General features: G+C 34.3%; 1 protein-coding gene across 1 annotated transcript; it reads right to left on the reverse strand.

Annotated features, from left to right (window-relative positions):
- Window positions 1-19,738: 19,738 nt before the first annotated feature.
- On the reverse strand, window positions 19,739-22,143 carry LOC129870769 (NAC domain-containing protein 76). The gene is made up of 4 exons (XM_055945631.1): window positions 21,802-22,143; window positions 21,508-21,722; window positions 20,567-20,838; window positions 19,739-20,389 (listed from the first exon to the last, which is right to left on the reverse strand). The coding sequence occupies exons 2-4, from the start codon at window positions 21,683-21,685 to the stop codon at window positions 19,850-19,852; spliced, it is 990 nt and encodes a 329-aa protein (XP_055801606.1). The 5' UTR covers window positions 21,686-21,722; window positions 21,802-22,143; the 3' UTR covers window positions 19,739-19,849.
- Window positions 22,144-25,538: the final 3,395 nt, after the last annotated feature.

The raw sequence follows: 25,538 nt of genomic DNA on the forward strand, positions 1-25,538 counted from the left end.
CCAGGCTGATTACGCCTAAAACCTGCACATCTCGCAGTGGCGCGCCGCGCCAGAGACCAAACTACTGAGGCATATTTCTGGCGCGATAGTGGCGCGTCGCGCCCTTACAGCGCCAAGGCCAATATTTTCTGGGTTCTGGAAATTGGCTTGAAAAACCCTGCACACCTTTTAGTGGCGCGCCGCGCCAGAGCCTTACCTACTGAGGCATGTTTCTAGCGTGATAGTGGCACCAAGCCCAGTTTTCCAACATTGCAACCTAGGCCTGAAAATCTCTACTGTTCTAGTTCATCTTAGGATCGTCATATCTTTTGACTCCAAACTCCAAAAATTACATTCTTGGTGGCATTGGAAAGAAAACTCGACGACCTTTAATTTAATGGGTCGTGGGCCACCCAGATTGTCGTCTTTCAAAAGATAGGATCATTAGAAGTCGACCCCTCATATGAACTCATCCTAAAACTTAGTCACGATGAATCTTTTGGACTTAGTTTGGTCCTAGGTGTCCTTCGTGACCCCACATCACCTCTAGAACTTCTCAATTTCTCAAGGACTCATCTTAACTCCTGCAAATGCTCTACAATACTCGAGTTCGACCCTACCCGAATACAAGAAGGGTCCGAATCTTAGAGAAAAATTTTAAGGGGTGTTACACTATGGAAAGGCTTTGTACTTAAATGTATCCGTTGTGATCCAACTCTTTCCTGGAAATAATTTAGTGGGTATTTTTTATTGCTATTGTCCATTTATTAGTACTAATAAGCAAGATGGAGAATTTGAGATTGAGAAATTTGATGGGAGAATTAATTTTAACTTGTGGCAAGTGCAAGTCAAGGATGTATTAATCCAATCTGGATTACACAAGGCGTTGAAAGGGAGACCAACTAGCGAAAAAGATGACAAGGGTTCAGAAAAATTTGAAAGCTGTGGAGACTCAAAAAAATTCAAAATTAGTGATGAAGAATGTGAAGAGCTAGACATAAAAAAGGCAAATCAGATTCGCTTTTGTTTAGTTAAAAATATTCTTGCTAATGTGATTTTATTGTCTACAACAAAGGAGTTGTGGGAGAAACTTGAAGAATGGTACCAAATCAAAAGTATTTCAAATAGGATATATTTGAAGGAGCAATTTCATAAATTGCAAATGGATGAAGGTACAACTATTTCTAATCATTTGAGTGTCTTAAATGGGATTATTTCTGAATTGAAATCTATTGGAGTGAAAATTAATGATGAAGACAAGGCACTTCGGCTCATCTTTTCTCTTTCATCTTCCTATAAGCACATGCAACCCATTTTAATGTATGAGAAGGAAATTGTAATTTTATCGAAAGTGACAAGCAAATTGATTTCTACGGAAAACAATTGAAGAATGGAGATGAAAAATCTCAAGAAAATTCAGCTCTTATTGTTAAAGGAAAATAAAAGCAAAATCAAAGCTCCAAGAAGAAGGTCGTTTGCTGAAATTGTGGTCAACCTGGACATGTTAAGAGTAAATGTCCAAATAATAGGGCTAGTTCGACTGGAAGCTCCAAAGAAAATGTTATCCATGTTGTCTCCCTAGAAGAGGGGTATGATATTCTTTTGTAAGAAAGGTGAAAAATCCTCATGGCATGAATGCTACCTTTATAATTATCATGGAAGAGGATGTGTAATTGGTAGTTGGTCTACAAGTTTGTACATGGGCATTGGTTGATAGGTGATGCAATGTGTTTGGTGGAAAGGATGTCGATGGCTAATGAACTCTCAAGAAATCAACAAGATAGTGCACCATAAGTTATTAGCAAATTTTTCGACATGAGCCGGAATTGTGAAGTGATTTCAAGTGAAAATTCTTGGATTTATTTTTCAATCTAAGTGGATGTACTCTTTATGATGGGGGTATGATAATTGTTGATATTAGAATTATGATTGTCGGTAAAAGACAATGTGAAGGTTGCAGCTGCGCATGGTAGGACGAGTTTAAATTCAGGTGAAGAAGTGATTCTGTTATGTGTAGTTGGAGAACTGCAAAAGCCAACGAGTTATATTTTTCTTCTTTATCAAAGGTGGAGATTTGTTGTATGTGTTTGAATAAAGAAGAAAAAGTCAAAATTGTGGGCATTTGGTTGGTGGAAGTCAAGAAAGAAGGTTAATTATTTTCACACATTTTGTCAAATATGGTGACATAAATATGTTCATAAACACCAACCATGCCTCTAAATTGCCTATAAATAGGCATCTCCACCATAACACAGCATCACCAAAAATTTAATTATTTATTTACTAGAGCAGAGGTTTAGAGATAATTCTCTTGAAGATCTCCTTGGGAATAGTATTTTAAAAATTAGGGTGTATGAGAGAAATATTGTGTATTATATGGCTGTAACAATTTTTCATATAGTAAATATTTTTTTGGGTGGTCCGTATTTTTTCCGCATTGGATTTTCACGTTAAATCTTGTATTATTGTTATTCTCTTTAAATTTTTCTGTTATTATTTTCTGCTTGAAGGTGGTCGGAAGGGACAGAAATCAGTCGATGCTTTTTTCCAACATTTAACATCATTCTTAATTCCTCTATTTATAGGATTACATTGAGAAATACCAAAGGATATCATAATCATGACATTAGACTTTGAGAATGAAGAAATTACTACTCACAAAGGAGGAAAATTAACCTAGGAGTAATGGTCATCCATTTAACCAAATTATCAACAACATTACTAACTACTCCCTCCGTCCCATATTAGATGGGCATCTTACTAAAAATATTTATTCAATATTACTTGATCACTTACTAAATCAAGATAGAATTAATTAATTTTTTTCTATTTTACCCCTACAATTAATATGGCCTTTTGAATGTAAACAATTCCAAATACTAGCTATTTTTATACTCTATGTATACTGCATTGATATAAACAAAGAAAAAAATGGTAAAGTCTTTCAATGTATTAATAATTTCTTAATCACTGTGTAAAGTTGGAAGTGTCCATCTAATATGGGATGGAGGGAGTATAAAGGTGGAAATTAACCTAGAAGTTATGGTCATCCTTTCAACCAAATTATCAACAACATTACTACCCATAAAAATAGGGTATTAAATCAAAGAAATTATGGTCATCCATTTAACCACTAAATTATTTACAACACATATATATATATATATAGACACGCACATACTAGTGATCGAGTGGAGGAGGTAGAGGGGACAAAATCATTAATTTAAAAAGTTAAGGTGTTCAAGTGATCATTAATGACAACTTAAAGAGGCTAGATATATTTTGCCTTGAATTTTCTATAAGTTCTTCAAGTATTTAAATTCATTAAAATTTTGATGTGATACTTTCTCTCTGATAGAAACTTTTACGTAAAGTATTACTTCATATAGCCTTCATTATTATTACTAGTCTATCTATATATATCCTTCGCGCACCCAAGCTATTGAATTCTTGGCCCTCACTAGCCACGCAGTCAGGAGTAATACCAGAGTTACAAACTATGTAAAATGGACACCACCTTCTAAGGGATACAAATTAAATAGTGATGGATTAGCTTAGGCATCCCTAGCCGCGGAGGGACAGGAGGAGTAATTAGAGAAATAAGGGAGACTGGGTGGTAGGATACATGGAAAATCTCCATACAGCAAACAATTGGAAAGCAGAGCTAATAGTGCTTGTTCATGGACTTAGATTGGCTATAAAAAAAAACAATTACTACCACTGGAGATCAATATAGATTGTAAGGAAATAATAAATTTCATTAACAACGAACACCACCCTTACGAAAACATTCTTCATGATTGCAGGGATCTACTCAGGAGGCTGGGGAACCCCCCCCCCCCCATTCAGCATAACTTTAGGGAAACAAATCAAGTGGCAGATGCTCTAGCAAGGGAGGGTGCAAGAATGAACTAATATAACTTCTTTTTGTGCATAGAAGTTCCTAATTTGTTTGTTACAGATAAATTAGTAGAAGACAAAAAATGAACTCTTTTTGTTCGGCTTTTAAAGCCACATTTTGATGCGGCTAACTGTGGCAGTACTAATAGTTGTACTAATAGTTGTATTTCTCCTCCCCTAAGACCACTAGCAGGTGTTTCAGGCACTGCCACTCCCCTGTAATAATGCATATTAATTAAATTAATATATTTACCATTGTTTTACCAAAAAAAGAAAAATAGGAGAAGCAAAAAGTGTCGCATATCAGCATCACAAAAAAGAAATTATTATTAATTAGCAATTAGCAAAATTAATTTAAAATCTTAAAGTAAAAATAAAAATATTTAATTCACGGAATATTGACCGCAAAAATTTTAAAACCTAATTTAATTTATAACCGATTTGGTATAAAATGTATTAGAATTAAATAAGAAATTTAAATATGAATTACACTCGAAAGATAAAATATTTAAATTTGGATTAGTTTTTTTTCCAGTAGAAAAGAAAGAGAACAAATGATGAATAAAAATAAGGAAAAAATCCAAAAAGAAATATGAGATTTGTTTTCGATTGCATATTACGTAGCAATTTAATTCATTGAGTATAACATTTAAAAAATATGTGAATACTTTAAAATTTATGATATAAAATACATCATATCATATGTGTTTGTGTGACTATAAACTATAAATCATCTTATTGAAGGTAAAACATACATTTTAATATTTAATTTTACTCAATATACAAATATGTCATTTGGTGGTTTACTAAAAAAAAACGTGTTATATAATTGAAATAATTGGAGTAAAAGATTATAGACTAGATTAAAAAAGAAAAAGCGAAGTTACGAGGATGATAAATATGATGAAGGTACTATACGTGTGTGGATAATTACAAAAATAATTACACACTACTCAAATTTCGAAGCTACATGATGGCAAATCATTTGTTGTTAGCTTTTCTTCAGAAGCAAGGCAATTATCAATATTATTTTTCAAATATTCCTTTATTTTAAAATACATCTACAATAATCGTTAAAGTTGAGCTACATCTTCTTATTCAGTTCTTTGATCATAAAATACAATACGATTAAAATATAAAATTTTAAATGACCGATCTAATTATCAAATTATCATTTTTTTTTTTGAAAGAATTAATTTAAAAGTTTACAAATTTGTATTTGAAAATATAGTGCCATGTCTTCATCAAAATAATACTCGATTTTTTAGTTTGAATTTTTTTTTTTGAAAAAATAATTTTTTGAAATTTATTTTGTTGTGCATCCTTATTTCATGAAACTATACTTGATTAAATGGAAATTTTTTTATTTTACAGTATTGAACTAGAGAGGAGGGGCATGCTAAAAAGATTGCAATATGATTTACAAATTATATGTAAATTTTATCAAAAAGTAAAGTCATTATTTTTAGTACAAGGTTCAAATTTGATCTATGAATTTAAAATGTAATTAATTAGCACAAATATTAATTCAGGACACCCCACATATGTTATTAATCTTCATTATACTAGGAAAAGGAGAAGATGTTAGAATAATATTTGGTGTCTCATTCAGTATGGAGGTTCAAAAGAGTGTTGATTCAGGCTTATCAGGAAAGAAAGCTACAGATCTTAGTGAAAACAGAACTGAAACAGAGAAGGTAGCTATAGTGGTTGAACCTTGGGTGAATTTGAATTTGTTCAAGCAAAATATAGTTGCTAGAAGTGGTATGGCCCTAAGTTACATTCCTCCTCAATTAATAGAAGGCAAACTAGTTATTCAATTAGAGAAGGAGGAGGTGGAGTCTGAAGCAGAGAAATGGAAAAGATCTCTAATCATGTATGCTATTGGGAAGTGCCTAGGTTACAATGCTATGGTGAGATTTGTGAGTCGAAATTGGAATGAGGTTGAGACAAGCATCTTCATGCATGAGGAAGGGTATTTCATAGTCAGATTTAATACATTGGCAGACATGCAAGCAATTCTGATGAATGGGCCTTATACTTTTAATTACGACCTCTTATCATCAAACCATGGAGTGCTGAATTAGAGTTTAGTAAGGAGTTCCCAACTTTTTTTTTCTGGAACAGACCCTACACGAGGCTTCCACCTCTCGTGCACAGTCAGGGATTGAGCAGCACCCCCAAGCCTTATTATAAATAGAAAAACATAAAAATACACGAAGGGGGACAAAAACCTTACCTCCGAACTTAAGATGGTTCTGAAGTCGACTAACCTACTAAGGTCGGCCAACTCATCCCCGATACTAGAAAGTGCTAGAAAAATCGATAAGCCTATGAGAGGACTCCTCTCGATACAATGCGACTAAGAAAAACATAAATGACGGAGACTCTCCCCTTCCATGTAAATATGAGAAAGAAACCTACACTAGTCATATTCAACTAAGCTACATTCAATACATAGCTAACTTGAAGAAGAGCAAGTATACGAAACTTTCAACTTTCATGGATCAAGATCATTTATGTCATCTTCGTCCTTCTTAATCTTTTCATACCAATTTTGTCCATGAGATGCGAGTGCGTCATGTATAGAAGGTACATGGTGCTGCATATTTGGCTATATATAGAGGTATACCACATTGATGAAACTTAAGTAGGCTAACTTTTTCAAGGTTGATATTTTCCAAATCTACAACTACCTGCATATTCAAAAGGAAAGAAAAGAGAATACAAAATATGAAGAAATCTACTTGAATGGTAACTAACACTAAAGCATAATTAGTGATGTCCTTTAAGGTGGTTGCTTGATCTTCTTCATTTTTGCTCTCCTGAAGCTAGCCATTCCAGCTTTGTCCATTTTGTAGTATCCCTTGGTCTCTCTTAAAAGCTGCTGAAAGTTGTAGAAGTGTTGTGTATGATTTTTCATGTGGCTTTTCTTTGAGAGTGTGTCTGTAGGGAAATTAGCTTCCCTAAAGATATGTCTGCAATGGAATACTTCCAGCTTGCTAACCAGTACATGTAGCTCAGTAATATAGGTATGAATGTTCCATGGAGGTTTGATCTCTTGATTGAGCCACTTGATCAGTAGCTCAGAGTCTACTTCAAGGGCTACCCTGCTGTAGCCATGTTGTAGGCACCAAAAAATACCAATATATGTTGCCTGCACTTCAGCTTGGTTATTAGAACCAAAGCCTAGTGGAGAGGCAAAAACATATATTAGCACCCCATTTTGGTCCCTAAGAATGCCCTCTGCCCCTATTTTCCCTGGATTATTAAGAGCACTACCATCTGTGTTGAGCTTGACCATTGTGGGGGGGGTTTGTTCCAGCAGACTTTGGTTACTCTCATCTCATGTTGGCTTTTTTCAATCATAGTAACCAAATCTGCCCAATTACTTGGCCAATCCATATATGGATACACAGTAGAGATAAGCATATATATATCTTTATTAATAGAGAAGATGACTCTAGCTGAATTAGACTTCTTACCTCCATACTTGCATGAACATATATTCTTCCATAGATTCCAACACACAAAATAAGGGGTAGCTTGCAGTACTAACTTATGCAGTTCCCAACTCAGATTCCACTTCGGGTGACATTCCCAAATCTACCTCTAAGCTGCTGGGGTGTAATTCACTAAGTAGAATTGCTAGCTCGATTGGTAATCCTATGTATGCAGATGAGTGCACTACCAAACAAATTATGCTAGAATGTTGATAAAAGTTGATGTAACTAAGAAGCTGTCAGATGAAATTCATGTAATGGACCCTAGTGGTAGAGTTTTCACTCAAACTTATGACTGGAGGCCCATGTTCTATGAAGTATGCCAAGTCATTGGGCATAAATGTGATCCTCAATCCAGGTATTCTAAGCCTAGGAGAAGAGACGAGTATGCAGAGCAAAGGAAGCTGAAACAACAATGGGTACATAAACTGCCAGATAAGAAGATTACTCAATCTGCTGAGAAAACAATGATGGAGAATTCTTTTAATGCAAGGGGTATGTCTGCTACTACTCCTGATGTTAAAGAACAAAATGCTAAGGGGAAGATTTAGACTGATAGCACTGCCTTTAATCTCAATAATTTTTCAGTACTGGAATCAGTACATATGAGTAACAGGTTTATGAGTATTCGAGAAGTAGGAGCATCCACAAGTAATCTTCCACCTGATAAAGAAAGACTCACACATTCAATATGATTTGGTTATTTTGGAATGTTAGAGGGATTAATAAGCGGTATAAGCAGAAAGAAGTAAAAAAATACCTCTGTAATAAAAGTATTAAATTAGTCGATCTGATTGAGACAAGAGTAAAGTTACATAATGCAAAGGTGTTAAATAACATAGGGACTGGTTGGGGACATCTTCATAATTATCACACTGCTACTAATAGAAGAATATGGATTATTTGGGATACGGATATATATGATGTTATACAGCTTGAAGAAGAGGGGAAACTACTGCATTGCTTTGTAAAAGAGTTAAGGAGTCAGATAGAATGTCACATAACTGTTATATATGGATACAATACTATAGAGGCAAGAAATTTTTTTTTAGAAAAGCTGTGAATTATAGCTCAAGGTATTCACAATCCTTAGTTTTTATTTGGAGATTTCAATGCATTACTATATCCAAAAGATAGAATCTGTAAGAATCCTGTGCAATTGTGTCACGCCCCGGGAGGGTACCCTAGACGTAACCGGCACTCAGAAACCATTTCTGGCTCCCAAGCGAACCACATAGCCTGATCACACATCCGTCCCTTCATTCAATCAGCGGAAGATAAAAAAAATAAAGAGGATATTCGGTGGGCAACTCAAAACATCAATCTAACTCAAAGAATAAAGTCCATGGGCCAAAAATAATCAACTCTAATATTTGTCATTAAAAAAATAGTTTGACAAGATTAATCTAAGGAAAGAAATACTCAATTGGCCCTTCACTATCTAGTCTATGAAGCCTCTATCACTACTATCTAATTGGTGTCAATGACATATTCATGGCTACCTTAAATAAAAATAGAAAGGGCTAACTCGACGCGAAAATAACATAAGCGGTGTCCTCCGGATGTAAAGAAGGACTCACCAATATGCTGAGTGTGCATAGATCCTCAATGGTGCTCCTATTGACGATCTCTTAAACCTGTCTCTGCATCATAAAATGATGCAGGCCCAAATGGACGTCAGTACATGGAATGTACGAGTATGTAATATTGCAGAATGAAACATACCTCAAGAAAGAATAACGTTGGTTCAAATATCTCCGAATCAGAAAGATAAGAGAGACTCAATCAAAGTCTAAAGTAAGAATACATTTCTAGACGAAAACCAATCATACATCATACAATCCAATCCAATCATACACAATACAGTTCGATCAAATCATATATCATCCGATTCAATCCAATCGTATACAATCGGTTCAACCCGGTCATATACGGTCCGATCCATTCCAAATATATATCCTTCCATTCAACCCAATCAACATATCATCTAATCCAATCCCGTCCAATCGTACACTATCAAATCACAATTCATCTAATCCAATCCGATCATATACAATCAACTAAACAATCAACTCAACAACCAACTCAAAGGGATCAACTCAAAAAATATGCAAATTAAATTATGCAATATTTTACAATTCAACTCAATAATCTGCAATCACAATCAAACCAATCAGATCAAGCACAATCCATTCAATTAGGAGTTTCTCTAACCGACAACCATCACCATATGAGCGAGTGAAAGTACAACAAGCCGACATTATTGCCGCATCTGTTCATACCTTGCCAGGGTATGAACAAATCAACCAATCATGTATCAAATCCAATCGAGTCCTATAATGTCACGAAAAATATTTTGGGGAAGCATCCGACTTTAACGGTTCAATCCCCTCCTACGTTTGGCGACGTAGTTATTGGGTTTGAGTATGGACTTTACTCTTACTCAATTCGGTACTCGATACTCCTCCCAAGACTCAATATGCTCATATCTATCAAGTAAGTAACATACTCAAAGTACTCATTTAGCCTCATTGGACTCTTTCAAATCAACTCATCTCGATTCATCAAACTCTTCTCTTTAAAATTTATACAATCTCAAAATAGACCTTTTTATGTAAAAAAATGCTCAACTCATTTATACTAAAAACACTCATGTTCAAAAATAATTAAAAGACTTCTCAAACTCAACTCATGCTTAAACTCTTTTTAAATCATAGATGAAAATAATCATTTCCTAAACTCAAAAATAGTGTATAAATAGTTTATGCAAAAATGCCCGCAAATTATTTATTTAAAACTCCTTATCAAAAGATCCTTTATTTTCAAAATACTCATAAGACTCCAATCAACTCAGATTATGCAAATCACATATCACATTAGACTCCAATCCACTTCATCACATAACCTACTCATTAATATAACCTCTTCATCAATCATTCTACACATATTAAATAAGCATCATTCACATCATAACTCACACCATCATCAAATATTATCATCATATCATTATCCAAACATCTACTCCACAATCTTCATTTTAGTCCTATGTTCAAATTATAGAAACAAGGGGACATTCTTAACTATCCAATTCATTCTTTTCATTCCAATCAATACATATATACACACAACTATCCATCTCAACCTCAAGACATTTATGAAAAGAAATCTCATCTTGGGTTCATGTGAATGAAACATGAATCCATACTCTCAACAAAACTCAACTCAAGAATATCATCAATACCTAGAAATCTATATACAAGGATACATTTGTAGTCAATAATATGAAAAATAAGTATTTAGTAACTCAAGTCATTAAAATCATCAATCAACCATTAGTATCTAAAAACATTCCATAGTTTAGGGAAAACTTTCAAGGAAACCTTCCTAGAAGGTGCAACTCTTTCACAACTCCTAACCAACACATCTATGGGCATATGGAAGAACTCAATCCATATTTTAGGTTAGCCTTACATACCTTGTTTGAAGACTTTGAAGAGACCTTGATGTTAGACCTTCAATGGGAGGCTTGAATCCTTGAAACTCTTGAAGGCACCCTTTGTTGGAGATGGATTTGGAGAAGAAGAAGAAGAAGAAGAAGAGAGGGAAAATTTTAGGGCTTTTTAAAGAGAGGAGGGACTGAAAAATGCTCCCAAAATGTTCAAGGATAGGGTATATATAATTAGGGAAAATTCCAAATTGCCCCTCTTCAAAAATCTGAAAAATTGGGCAAAAACCTTGCTGGCGCTATAGTGGCGCGTCGCGCCACTGCAGCGCCAAGGCAAAATAGGCTTAAAACCCTGCACATCTAATAGTGGCGCGTTGCGCCAAGCCCCAAACTACTGAGGCTGTTTTCTGGCGCTATAGTGGCGCCGGGCGCCACTAGAGCTCCAAGCCTAAATTTCGCCCGGGCCTGAATATTCCTGCAGTACTAGTCCGTAGTAAAATAGTCATAACTTTTGACTCCGAACTCCAAAAATTGAAATATTGGTGGAGTTGGAAATAAGACTCAAAGACCTTTAATTTGGTAGGTCGTGGGCCACCCAGTTCATTATACTCTAGGAGATATGGTCATTTGAAGTTGACTCTTATACTAACTCATCCGAAAACTTAATCGATTGGAGTTCTTTGAACTCGACTTGGTGTTAGAGATCCCTTATGACCCCTAAGCACATCTAAACACTTCAAATACTTAGGAATTAATCCTAAATCATGTATAGAATTACAAGTCCTCTAGTCCGAGTCTACCCACACGTGAGGAAATATTCGAGTCTTTGCGGAAAAAAAATTCGGGGTGTCACATTATCTCCCCCTTGGGATCATTCGTCCTCGAATGATGAGTAAACCAATGGTGGAATCGAGGCACAAATAAAAATTGAAACTCAATCAAATCAACCAATCGAGCAATTTAGACAATTGGCTATTCAAACTCAAGAATAGACAAATCATTTCAACTCAGGAATAGGGACATCACCTTCATCATTCTCATCATTTGGCACGAATAGAACATCGAAACTCCATCAACCAAATCAATCAAACATCTACATCCTCAACCGTCGAATTCCAATTCATGAGCGACATTCCCAATCCTCTTCACCATTTCATGAGGTCAATATATCGGTGTCCAAACTTTCTCTCTTTTCCAAGCCTCATAGCACCCTTCATGTACCTTCAATCTTTCCCCCAGATGCAATCATTAGTCTACTACCATCACTCTGATAGTGACAACCATACACTCAAGCTTATCACTCTAACTACCTCACTCATATCTAAGAGTTCTCGAGCTTACTTTAACACTTATACCCTCATCATCGTATGAGCTCTTTCCGAGAGACACAATAACATACTCTTACCTATCTATTGCTCATCACAAGGTCTCATCTCACTCCTCCTCCACACATTTATCCTCAACTAGACAAGTACAACACAACTATCACAATCAGGAAGCACTCACTCTCCCTCATCTACTCTTGCTCAACTCCGTCCACTATCATCTTGGCCAACTCATCACTATCTGAAGCTCAAGACTTACTTTGGCTCATTACCCCATCATCTCCCCCTTAGCTTAAAGGAATAAACTAAAGGACACTAACTAATCACTCAAAGCGACTCACAAATCTATACTATTTTATATACACCCCTTAAGCCTCTTCTTACCATATGACTTAGACTCAATTCACTATTTACATCTAAGGGTCACATAACCCCTCCATTCATAACACACTCTCCTCGCAAGTTAATATCTTAATCTCTCGCATACGTCATGTCAAGCCTACTAAATAAAATCTTAAAACTAGAACTATCACAATCATTTATTACACATCATTACTCACCCTATAGATACTCCACTCTAGTTGTAGGCCTCAATCAACCACCATTCTTACTACTTCAGTTCTACTCCTCTAACTCCCTCTTCCTACCTCTACAACCATTCTACTAACCATAGCTCACTATACCTCAAACCACATTCCCTTGAATGGTAAGACTTGTCACTCAGATATGCAACTTCCCCCTCAAAGGTGACATTCGAATCAAGATGTAGGGATAAGATTCTAGGATACATCTCGCTCTAACTCAAGGCACGATCCATACGAATGAGAGTACATCCTTCTAGATCAATAGAGTTAAGCACAGTAATTGGCTCCTCTCAATCCTTGTGCCGTCTCTTCCCTTCCTCAAGGCTTTATCTTAACTCATCAACAAGTATCTCATATGTACCGTTTTAACTACCTTGAGTATGAGGGTTAGTCAAATGGATTTGAGCAACGCACGAATTAGAAGGGAACATTCATAGAGTTAAACTCTATCGCACGAACTCAGAATATGAAAGAAGGGAAACAAATTCTTAATGTCCTATAGCCTCCTGATTATAAGTGTGGTCCACAACACACCCATAAGCAAGACTCTACTAGACACGGCTTCATTGACTCCCTAGGACACTTGAACTCTATGCTCTGATACCATGTTTGCCACGCCCCGAAAGGGTACCCTAGACGTAACCGGCACTCAGAAACCATTTCTGGCTCCCAAGCGAACCACATAGCCTGATCACACATCCGTCCCTTCATTCAATCAGCGGAAGATAAAAAAATAAAGAGGATATTCGGTGGGCAACTCAAAACATCAATCTAACTCAAAGAATAAAGGCCATGGGCCAAAAATAATCAACTCTAATATTTATCATTAAAAAAATAGTTTGACAAGAATAATTTAAAGAAAAAAATACTCAATTGACCCTTCACTATCTAGTCTATGAAGCCTCTATCACTACTATCTAATTGGTGCCAATGACATATTCATGGCTACCTCAAATAAAAATAGAAAGGGCTAACTCGATGTGAGAATAACATAAGCGGTGTCCTCCGGATGTAGAGAAGGACTCACCAATACGCTGAGTGTGCATAGATCCTCAATGGTGCTCCTATTGATGATCATTTAAATCTGTCTCTGCATCATGAAATGATGCAGACCCAAATGGACGTCAGTACATGGAATGTACAAGTATGTAATATGGTAGAATAAAACATACCTCAAGGAAGAATAACGTTGGTTCAAATATCTCCGAATCAGAAAGATAAGAGAGACTCAATCAAAGTCTAAAGTAAGAATACATTTCTAGACGAAAACCAATCACACATCATACAACCCAATCCAATCATACACAATATAGTTCGATCAAATCATATATCATCCGATTCAATCCAATCGTATATAATCGGTTCAACCCGGTCATATACGGTCCGATCCAATCCAATCATATATCCTTCCATTCAACCCAATAAATATATCATCTAATCCAATCCAGTCCAATCGTATACTATCAAATCACAATTCATCTAATCCAATCCGATCATATACAATCAACTCAACAATCAACTCAACAACTAACTCAAAGGGCTCAACTCAAAAAATATGCAAATTAAATTATGTAATATTTTATAATTCAACTCAATCATCTGCAATCACAATCAAACCAATCAGATCAAGCACAATCCATTCAATTAGGAGTTTCTCTAACCAACAACCATCACCATATGAGCGAGTGATAGTACAGCAAGCCGACGTTGTTGCCGCGTCCGTTCATACCTTACCAGGGTATGAACGAATCAACCAATCATGGATCAAATCCAACCGAGTCCTATAATGTCACGAAAAATATTTTAGGGAAGCATCCGACTTTAACGGTTCAATCCCCTCCTACGTTTGGCGACGTAGTTATTGGGTTTGAGTATGGACTTTACTCTTACCTAATTCGGTGCTCGATACTCCTCCCAAGAATCAATATGCTCATATCTATCAAGTAAGTAACATACTTAAAATACTCATTTAGCCTCATTGGACTCTTTCAAATCAACTCATCTCGACTCATCAAACTCTTCTCTTTAAAATTTATACAATCTCAAAATAGACCTTTTTATGTAAAAAAATGCTCAACTCATTTATACTAGAAACACTCATGTTCAAAAATAATTAAAAGACTTCTCAAACTCAACTCATGCTTAAACTCTTTTTAAATCATAGATGAAAATAATCATTTCCTAAACTCAAAAATAGTGTATAAATAGTTTATGCAAAAATGCCCGCAAATTATTTATTTAAAACTCCTTATCAAAAGATCCTTTATTTTCAAAATACTCATAAGACTCCAATCAACTCAGATTATGCAAATCACATATCACATTAGACTCCAATCCACTTCATCACATAACCTCCTCATCAACATAACCTCTTCATCAATCATTCTACACATATTAAATAAGCATCATTCACATCATAACTCACACCATCATCAAATATTATCATCACATCATTATCCAAACATCTACTCCACAATCTTCATTTTAGTCCTATGTTCAAATTATAGAAACAAGGGGACATTCTTAACTATCCAATTCATTCTTTTCATTCCAATCAATACATATATACACACAACTATCCATCTCAACCTCAAGACATTTATGAAAAGAAATCTCATCTTGGGTTCATGTGAATGAAACATGAATCCATATTCTCAACAAAATTCAACTCAAGAATATCATCAATACCTATAAATCTATATACAAGGATACATTTATAGTCAATAATATGAAAAATAAGTATTTAGTAACTCAAGTCATTAAAATCATCAATCAACCATTAGTATCTAAAAACATTCCATAGTTTAGGGAAAACTTTCAAGGAAACCTTCCTAGAAGGTGCAACTCTTTCACAACTCCTAACCAACACATCTATGGGCATATGGAAGAACTCAATCCATATTTTAGGTTAGCCTTACATACCTTGTTTGAAGACTTTGAAGAGACCTTGATGTTAGACCTTCAATGGGAGGCTTGAATCCTTGAAACTCTTGAAGGCACCCTTTGTTGGAGATGGATTTGGAGAAGAAGAAGAAGAAGAAGAGAGGGAAAATTTTAGGGCTTTTTAGAGAGAGGGAGGACTGAAAAATGCTCCCAAAATGTTCAAGGATAGGGTATATATAATTAGGGAAAAGTCCAAGTTTCCCCCCTTCAAAAATCTGAAAAATTGGGCAAAAACCTTGTTGGAGCTATAGTGGCGCGTCGCGCCACTGCAGCGCCAAGGCAAAATAGACTTAAAACCCTGCACATCTAATAGTGGCGCGTTGCGCCAAGCCCCAAACTACTGAGGCTATTTTCTGGCGCTATAGTGGCGCCGGGCGCCACTGGAGCTCCAAGCCTAAATTTCGCCCAGGCCTGAATATTCCTGCAGTACTAGTCCGTAGTAAAATGGTCATAACTTTTGACTCCGAACTCCAAAAATTGAAATATTGGTGGAGTTGGAAATAAGACTCAAAGACCTTTAATTTGGTAGGTCGTGGGCCACCCAGTTCATTATACTCTAGGAGATATGGTCATTTGAAGTTGACCCTTATACTAACTCATCCGAAAACTTAATCGATTGGAGTTCTTTGGACTCGACTTGGTGTTAGAGATCCCTTATGACCCCTAAGCACATCTAAACACTTCAAATACTTAGGAATTAATCCTAAATCATGTGTAGAATTACAAGTCCTCTGGTCCAAGTCTACCCACACGTGAGGAAATATTCGAGTCTTTGCGAAAAACATTTCCGGGGTGTCACAAATTGACAGAGATCAAGGATTTTGCTGAATGTATACATGATCTACTAGTTAATGAGGTGTCATGGAAAGGTGCATATTACACTTGGAGTAACAAATAATCTGTAATGGATAGGGTGTGTAGTAGAATAGATAGGGCTTTGGAAAATTATTAATGGATGATGAAGTGGGGACATTTGACATTAGAGTATGATCTGCCATATATTTCAGACCATTTTCCTATGATATTACCAATGCATAGTAGACAACAACAAGTGAAGGTACCATTTAGGTTTTTTTAATACTTAGGCTGATCACAAAGATTTTAACTACATTGTGCAGCAGATATGGCACTCAAGATCACCAACAATGAGCATGAAGGAAGTATGGAACAAATTTAAGTCTTTGAAACCTAGGCTCAAAAAGCATAATACTGAAGCCTATAAGCCTATTACACAGAAAATGGAGCAAGCTAGAAGTGAGCTAGCAGCTATTCAACAACAAATTAGAATTCAGTTGAGTAAAAATTTGCAAAGCCAGGAGAAAATTATTATGCAGCAGCTGGAGAAGTGGTCACTGATAGAAGAGAGTGTTATGAAATAAAAATCCAGGGCAAAATGAATACAATTGGGAGACTCTAATACAAAATATTTTACTGTTGTGATGAAAGAAAAAATTCAAAGAAAATAAATTACTGAGATAACATCACTTGCTGGGATAATATTGACTGAACCTAAGGATATCCAAGGAGAAATTATAGCATTCTACAAAGGGTTGATGGGATCCATTGCACAGAATTTACCTAGTGTTAATAAATTAGTGATGCAAACAGGACCTACTTTATCACAAAACCAAAGGATTAAACTATTGGCTCCAGTGACAGAAAATAAAATACAAGAGAGCCAAACTATTATTGGTGATGATAAAGCACCAGGAATAGATGGCTTTAATGCTGTCTTTTTAAAAAAAATTATAGCACATTAACAAGCAAGGAGTGATTGAAGCTGCTACACAATTCTTTTGCACAGGTACTATATATAAGACTATTAACTGTACCACTATTACTTTGATACCCAAGACTGCTAAGCCTGCTAACATCAGAGAATACAAACCTATTGCATGTTGTTCTGGAGTATACAAGTTGATCTCCTAACTATTAGCCACAAGAATGCAGAAAGTGATGCCTACTATAATATGTGAAGCTCAAGCTGGTTTTATACTAGGCAGAAGAATAGGGGACAACATCATTCTAGCTCATGAATTTATTAAAGGATACTCAAGGAAGACTATATCTCCTAGATGTCTAAACAAGATTGATATACATAAGGCCTATGATTCATTGGAGTGGCCATACCTGGATCAAGTTCTGATTGAGTTGGGTTTCCCAACAACATTTATTGGCTAGATCATGGAATGTGTTACGTCAGTGACTTACAGTGTGTTACTAAATGGGGAATCACTTTCTTCTTTTGTAGCTAATCAAAGACTGAGGCAAGGAGATCCAATCTCTCCATATCTATTTTCAATAGCTATGGAATATCTTAGTCGGCAGATTAACATGCTGAAAAACATGAAGAACTTTCAATACCACCCAAGATGCACTAAGCTGAATATAAGTCATCTGTGCTTTACAGATGACTTATTAATATTCTTTGCAAGTAAGCTGAAAGTTGTTAAGTGTCTGCAGCAGGCTTTTGATAAATTTTCAAAAGCTTCAGGGCTACAAGCTAATCTTGGCAAAAGTTCAGTATATTTTGGAGGAGTATCTCAAGAAATGCCGAACAAGATTATTACTCACTTGGGATACTCTTTAGGAGATTTCCCTTTCAAAGATTTAGGAGTTCCTCTATCTACTTAGAAAATAGCCTTTACTCAATGAAGATTACTTCATGGACAGCAAAGACTCTATCTTATGCAGAAAGGGCGCAACTCATACAAACTGTCATCTTTGGGATTCAAGCATATTGGGCACAACTATTCATGCTACCATCAAAAGTAGTAAAGCTAATTGAAGCACATTGTAGAAGTTTTCTTTGGTCTGACAGTAACACCAGTAGAAGGAAAGCATTAGTTGCTTGGGAGAAAGTATGTACTCCAAAAAATTTATGGGAGGGCTTAATATTACCAACATCAACCTATGGAATAAAGCTGCAATAGTAAAAAAATATTGGGACTTGGAACATAGGGCAAACAAAATGTGGATTAGATGGGTGCACACTTATTACATAAAAGATCAGCAAGTAAGCAATGTGCAGGTGCCAAAGCAACCCAGCTAGATGATTAGGAGGATCATAGAAGCAAGGGCTTATGCTACACAAGTACAAGAAGCTGGACAAGTTAAAGATACCATAAGGGAAGTATACTGTCACCTACTTGGATATCACCCGAAAGTAGTATCGAAAGATTTAATGTATTCCAACCAAGCAAGACCACAGGCAAGATTTACTACATGGTTACAATTACAGGGGAAGCTATTAACAATTGACAGGCTCCTGAAATGGGGTTTGGAGATAGATGAGAAGTGCATCCTATGTCAACTACATAATCAGACTAGAGAACATTTGTTTGTTCAGTGTTCTTTCACTAAAGCTGTGTGGGATAAAGTGTTGAAATGGATGCAAAGAATGTAATATGATTTGATCAATTGGGATCACCATTTGCAATGGGTTATTAAACTATCCAAAGGCAAGACTCTTCAAGCTCAATTGTTCAAAATGGTATACCCTGAAGTTATACATGCAATGTGGAAGGAAAGGAATAGTAGAATATTTTAGAAGAAAAGTCTCACACGCGAAGAAATAGCAAAGGAGATTGTATGTGTGGTATGTGTTAGAGCTCCAATCCAACTGCAAACTGTCATTCATAGCTATGTATTTCCAGCAATAGTAGTCTTAGGTAGCTCGTAATTGTGTTTTTCTTATTTTGAGATATAGCTTGATGAAGATCATATTCACACTGCACATAAATTAGGGTAAAATTTTATTATCATCAAGTGTTTATGTAAAATCAAAATATTATATATGATTACACATGCACTCTATTACTCAATAATAACATAAAAAGGGCAGCCCGGTGCACTAAAGCTCCCGCTATGCGCGGGGTTCAGGGAAGGGCCTGACCACAAGGGTCTATTGTACGCAGTTTTATCTTGCATTTCTGCCAGAGGCTGTTTCCAAGGCATTAGCTATTTTTAAATTAAAATATTATTACATTTTAAAATATCCGCACGAGTAGGTATACTAGTATCGTTATAATATAAAAGAAAAGGTCAAATACCGTTATTTAAAATAAGATAATCTATGAAGTACTTTTAAACGTAGTACATGAGAAACTTAAGTTGTCTAAATTAACATTGAAAGAACCCGAAAAAAAATAAAATAGAGACAGAATATTACTACTTTGAGATATTTAAAAGATCAGGATCAAAGGCATGGTGATGAAAGATTGGATATTTTTGTGCGGCTGTAGTAGGGTTAACCAAATGTGTTGTAGTTGGCTGAGACTGCAGGACGGCGCCTTGTTGGTTTGAAGAAGCAAGAAGCTTATCCAAGAAAGACCAATCGCCACTAAATTTATCGTGTTGTTGAGGAATATTAAAAGGTGATGATGATAGCCTCAATAAGTTGTGATTATGTGAACATTCGATATTGTGAGTACTCAAGGGGTGGCCTAGTGGACAAGGAAGTGATAAGTCGGGACTAAGCAATTGAGGAAGGTGCATTGAACCATCAAACGATGATGATGATGCATACACGTCGTAGCAGCCTTGAGGTTGTTGAATATTTTGTTTTGAGCTTCCTCCACCTTTCATATGATCTGTAAAATTATGTAATTGTTCCTCATGATCTTGATCACCCATATCATGTTGGAAACCTCTTGTGTAATTCTTTTTCTTGAACACCCTACAAACAACCCAACCCTCTTCCTGCAATGCCTGAAAACAATCAAAGGAAAACTTTGTTTTTTATTTGAACGCTAGCTATATTTGGTATCACTACAATAATATAAAGGATTTAGCGATTATAATATAATTATTGTTATATTATTTTCTTAAGGAATTAAAATAAGAAAATAGCATTACATAAAGTCTATGGAATTGAAAGTTAGTTACCTCTACTTGAGCATTGTTGTCATCAAGGCGATACTCATGCATGATCCAATCTGTCTTTTGGCCATGAGGGGCACGTCCGGTATAAAATACAAGAGTTTTCCTCATCCCAATTCTCTTGGAGTTACTAAGGTAGATTGCCTTATCTCTCCCTGTAGCCTTCCAAAATCCAGCTGTGGTCGCTCGATTTGTTCGAGTACCAGTAGGGTACTTCTTGTCCTTATGGCTGAAAAAGTACCATTCATTCTGTGGACCTGATCCTATTCTACATATTTCTGCATTTCATCAAGTGTATACAATTTATATATATGTATATATTTAATTAGCATATTGTTGTCTGGATAAATGCCCATGTTCTTCTTATGGTTGTCGAATACTTACTTTAAACTAATTTCGAGAAACTATTTACATTCTAATGCATCTACATCCACGACAAATTAAGAGTTGCTTTATTCTCCCTTTTTATCCAACTGGCATAGGTTGGGGTTTAGGTAGACCGTACGTATTTAACAAAACATTTATATTTGTTCCTTCCATAATGTCAAATAATAAATGAACAAAAAAAGGCAAGTAACCTTCTGCGGTAGGTTACATTACATGGCTTGTGTACAAAATTCATTTAATTATTTATTTGGTTTCTTTGTCTGACTATATTCGGATTCACACCAAGGATTTTTCTATATCTAAGGCTCGAACCCGAGACATGTGGTTAAGGGAGGGGCAGTCCAGCCCCATCATAAATAAATAAGTTTCCTAAAAGGAGTTGATTTAAAAGTTGTAGTAATAAGGGAGTTTATTCTTTGCCTTTTAGGTCATGGAATAAAAAGTTATACAATGAAACTGCATGCATGAACAAACAATTTTCCCATGCCTTTCCTCTTCCTTTTTTTTTTTTTTTTAATTTCATAAAACCTAGAAGCAAAATAGAAGGATAGATAAGTAACCTTTGAGATCCCATGGTTCAAGTTTGTTAAGATCCACTTCTCTAATAACGTCCAAATCTATTGCTTCATACGATACTTTCTTCCTTAGATAATAATAAAGAAGCTCTTCATCTGTCGGATGAAATCGAAACCCTGGAGGAACTGAAAGCTGCCCGTTTGCTGCTCCCGACATCATCATCTATATATATATATATATATATATATATATTGCTATCCTGCAAGCGTCAAACACAAATTTATTAGACCAAATCACATATCGAAAAGTAAAAAATGACTGACTAGCTAGCTACGTACTTAATTCAATAGTTGTCTTCTGATTCTCAATGATAAATACTAATACGTGATCTTGTCTAGTGAGAGGACATTATTTGTTAGGTAAGAAAGATGAAGAACAAAGCGAAACAACGATACAAATTTGAGATCAAGTAGAAAAGGTATATTTTGAATTTTTGAGAATGAATGAAAAGACTTTGATGAAAATATTTAGGGTGAATGATATATGGAGAGAGAAATTGAAGCTAGCTGAGATGTTATTAAGAGGAAGCAAGATATCTGGTGATAAATGTCAACAAGAAAATTGGATGTTATGTGTAGTAGTTTTGTGTGAATTATGATATGGAAATGGAGAAAAGGAAGAAATTATTACCAGACTTTGGAAAATGTCGTTGAATGGGAGACCCTATTCCAGATATAAGTGATGAATATCTGCTCAACTACTGTAAATATTTTTTTAAAATATATATTTGTGTTATTATCTCAATATAACCAGCTTTTAGCCATGCACAGTCAAAGTCAAAGACCAATAAAACTGCTCTTCTTCCTTTTACATATTACAGTTATTAGTTCCCCTTCTTCTTCTTTTTTTAAATCACAGCCCTTAATTTTCCCACTTGATATTTTTCTTTATTTATTTGATGTTGGCATTAAGTATTTGAGTTACGAATGAAAACTTTCTAAACTTTATTACACAATAATTGACAGGTCCTCCATCGTATACGTTGTTAGTTTGGTCCATCGTGTATGGTTGGTTATATTATATTAATTATTATTTCCGTCTCAATTTATGTGACAACATTTATTTTTTAGAAAATTTAATAAAGAAAACAAAACACTTTTAAAATTTATAGTCTAAAACAAATTTTGAATATTTGTATGACTATAAATCACTTCATTAGTAATAAAATGAGAATTTTAAAATTACTCCCTCCTAACTTGTCATCTTTCCTTTTTACACGCTTTTAACTCTTTTTAATACCAAGATTAAGAATAAAGGAACTTTTTTTTGAAAGTTAACAATATTTATACTTTAGAGGAGAATTAATTTAAGGACAAAATGTGAACTTAAATTAATTTTATCCTAATTTTATAAATTAACAAGTAATTTGGGACATATATTTGTAGTAATATGGAATAGAGGAACTAAGTTATTTCGATTTAAAGAAAAATGCTATTCTTTTTAAAAATAAATTTTAAAAAATATCACATAAATAATATATTATAGATGTAATAGAATAGTATATTACCCTGCTCTCCCCCTCCCCCCCCCCCCCCGGTTTGTAATTCTTTTTCTTGATCTATTATGCTTTTTTCTTATAAGCTTTGCTCATGAAGGAGGGAGATCACATTTTACTCCCTTTCTTAGTCTCAAATTATTTTTGATATTTTCTTTTTACACATCTCTTAAAAATATATTAATTAGGATTATTCAAGGATTTGCATCTATATATATTGGTTTGGAAATTGTACATTAATTCAAAAGTCTCTTTTCATTTTTCACGAAGTGTATGTTAAGAATATATGGTACATTTAGATCTATATAATGGATTGTGCATGTTTAAACTATTAAAGAAAATGAATAAAAATCATTGATGATAGAATCATAAGAATAAATTGTGCCAAATTAAGGGTCAAAAAGTTAACTCTTAATTTAAGCTTGAGGAGTCAGCTATGTTTAGTTGATTAATTAATTAGAGGCATAGAAATACACGTGAGCACTGAATGAAAAAGAAAGCAATATCCTCAAAGTCCGCGGGATCCAACAAAAAATACAAAACCCAACGTATTAATTTTTATTAAAAAATAATCACTTGATATAGCTGGATGTTCTTATATTTTTCTCTTCAATTAATTTAAGACAAAAAGGGATTCATACGTTATCTCTTTGGCTTCTTGCCTCCCCCTCCCTCAAGATAAATAAAAATTTTGTGATTTACATTATCCGGTTTATTTATACTCCCTTTATTCCTTATTAACTGAATTTTTATGATAATGCACACATATTAAAAAAATTATTCAAGGACAAAATTTGAACCATATTTTCTTCTATTACCCTTTTATTTAATCAGCCTTATAAAGATGATTAAATGTGAAATCATAAATACAAATAGTCCTTATTGGAGTATAACTTTGTAAGTGGTGTAGTTTAACTCCTAAAAAATTACAAAACTTCATTAATGGAAAGGGTAAAAATGAAAAAAGATTTATACATTTCTCTTGAACTTTGAACAATTCAACTATTTTAAATAATGAAAAAAACTGTAGAAATTCAGTTAATATGGAATAGAGGGGGTATGACATAACAAGTACTAGCTTTTACTATCTCTGTCCATCTTTACTTATCCAATATATTAAAAATAGTTGAGTTGTCTAGTTTAAAAAATCAAGAAATAATTTACTATTTTATGTCTGTTTTACTCTTGCTATTAAATACTATTCATTATTCAATATTTAGATGACTTTAATGAATAGGGGTGATTAAATATAATTATCCTCGATTTTTTTTTTAAAGGGTGTTTCAAGTCAAACATGGACAAGTAAAGCTGGACGTACAGAGTAAAATAAAATAACCCCTCCTTTTTATTTTGCTGGATTATTATTTTCATCCAATACAATCCGAATAATTAAATAACTAAGCTACATAAAGTAAAATAGCTAAATTTAAAATTTTTAAAAGCATAAGTAATTAAGATTATTTAGTAAAATAAATTTCTAATAAATATTTTCTTAAGAGATGTATCAACTGTCAAATCTAACATGAATCAAATAAAATGAAATAGAGTATAATCTAATAACTTAAAAACTTGAGTAAACAAGTTATAGAGAATAAATTACACTTTAAAAAGTTTTAAAATTGTATATTACTCATTGTATACTCCTTCCCATTTTATGTAGCTCTTCCCTTTTTTTACAAATTCAATGTGTAATGAATAACCGTTTGTTAAAATGGATTAGAGGAGAGTATAATACATCCCCAATGATAAGGATGTACTCCTTCGTTTGAGAGTCCAATTACTTATTTTTTGAGCCCAATTTTTTTATGTCTTTATAATATTTTTACTTATAAATTATTGTGATATATAATATTTTTCTTAATTTTTAAATATATAAATTTTATTTTAATAAAATTTAAAAATTCTTTGTAATTAACAATCAAAATCCATACTCCGTGACATAAATTGAAATAAAAGGAGTACACAACTATTTTTATTCCCCTCTCCGTTTTCTCCTCCCGTAGGCAATAATGGTGGAGCCACATTAAAGAAATTCAAAATATGAAGAAGTAAACACCCAAAAAAATCAAAGAAGATTCAATATCTATTATATATACATAAAAAATAATCTTAAACATATATAAAATTTTATTTTTCTACCAAAATGAATTCGAATGAAACCTGAACTCTTACTAGCTCCGGCCCAATATGGTGTAATTTGGAGGACCAATTACATAAATAATATATTATATTACATTAGTTACAAATTATGACATAAGATATATTCTTACCAAAAATAGCATTAATTTTGTTACTCGAAATAGCAAAATATAATAAATACACCCTTTTTCTTTTATTTCTCTCTCTCCTTTGTTTTTGCCAATCATTTTCTCTCTCTCTCTTTTCTTCTCTTTTTTTTGTCTCTCTCTCTCCTTCTTCTCTTTTTTCATTTTTGGTCTTTTTTTCCTCTTTCTCTTTCTCTTTCTCGTTCTCCCTCTTTAAAAAAAATAATTAATTATCCTAATTTAAAACTTAATTTAG

Source organism: Solanum dulcamara, chromosome 10 (genome assembly GCF_947179165.1).
Source record: "Solanum dulcamara chromosome 10, daSolDulc1.2, whole genome shotgun sequence".
Lineage (NCBI taxonomy): Eukaryota > Viridiplantae > Streptophyta > Magnoliopsida > Solanales > Solanaceae > Solanum > Solanum dulcamara.

What these genes read in the sequence shown, in the direction of transcription:
- LOC129870769 (XM_055945631.1), bottom strand. Translation starts at nt 21,685, where the DNA reads ATGATGATGTCGGGAGCAGCAAACGGGCAGCTTTCAGTTCCTCCAGGG. An exon ending in TGAACCATGGGATCTCAAAG is followed by an intron (nt 20,839 to 21,507) that starts GTTACTTATCTA and finishes GATGAAATGCAG; the next exon opens with AAATATGTAGAATAGGATCA. An exon ending in ACAACAATGCTCAAGTAGAG is followed by an intron (nt 20,390 to 20,566) that starts GTAACTAACTTT and finishes GATTGTTTTCAG; the next exon opens with GCATTGCAGGAAGAGGGTTG.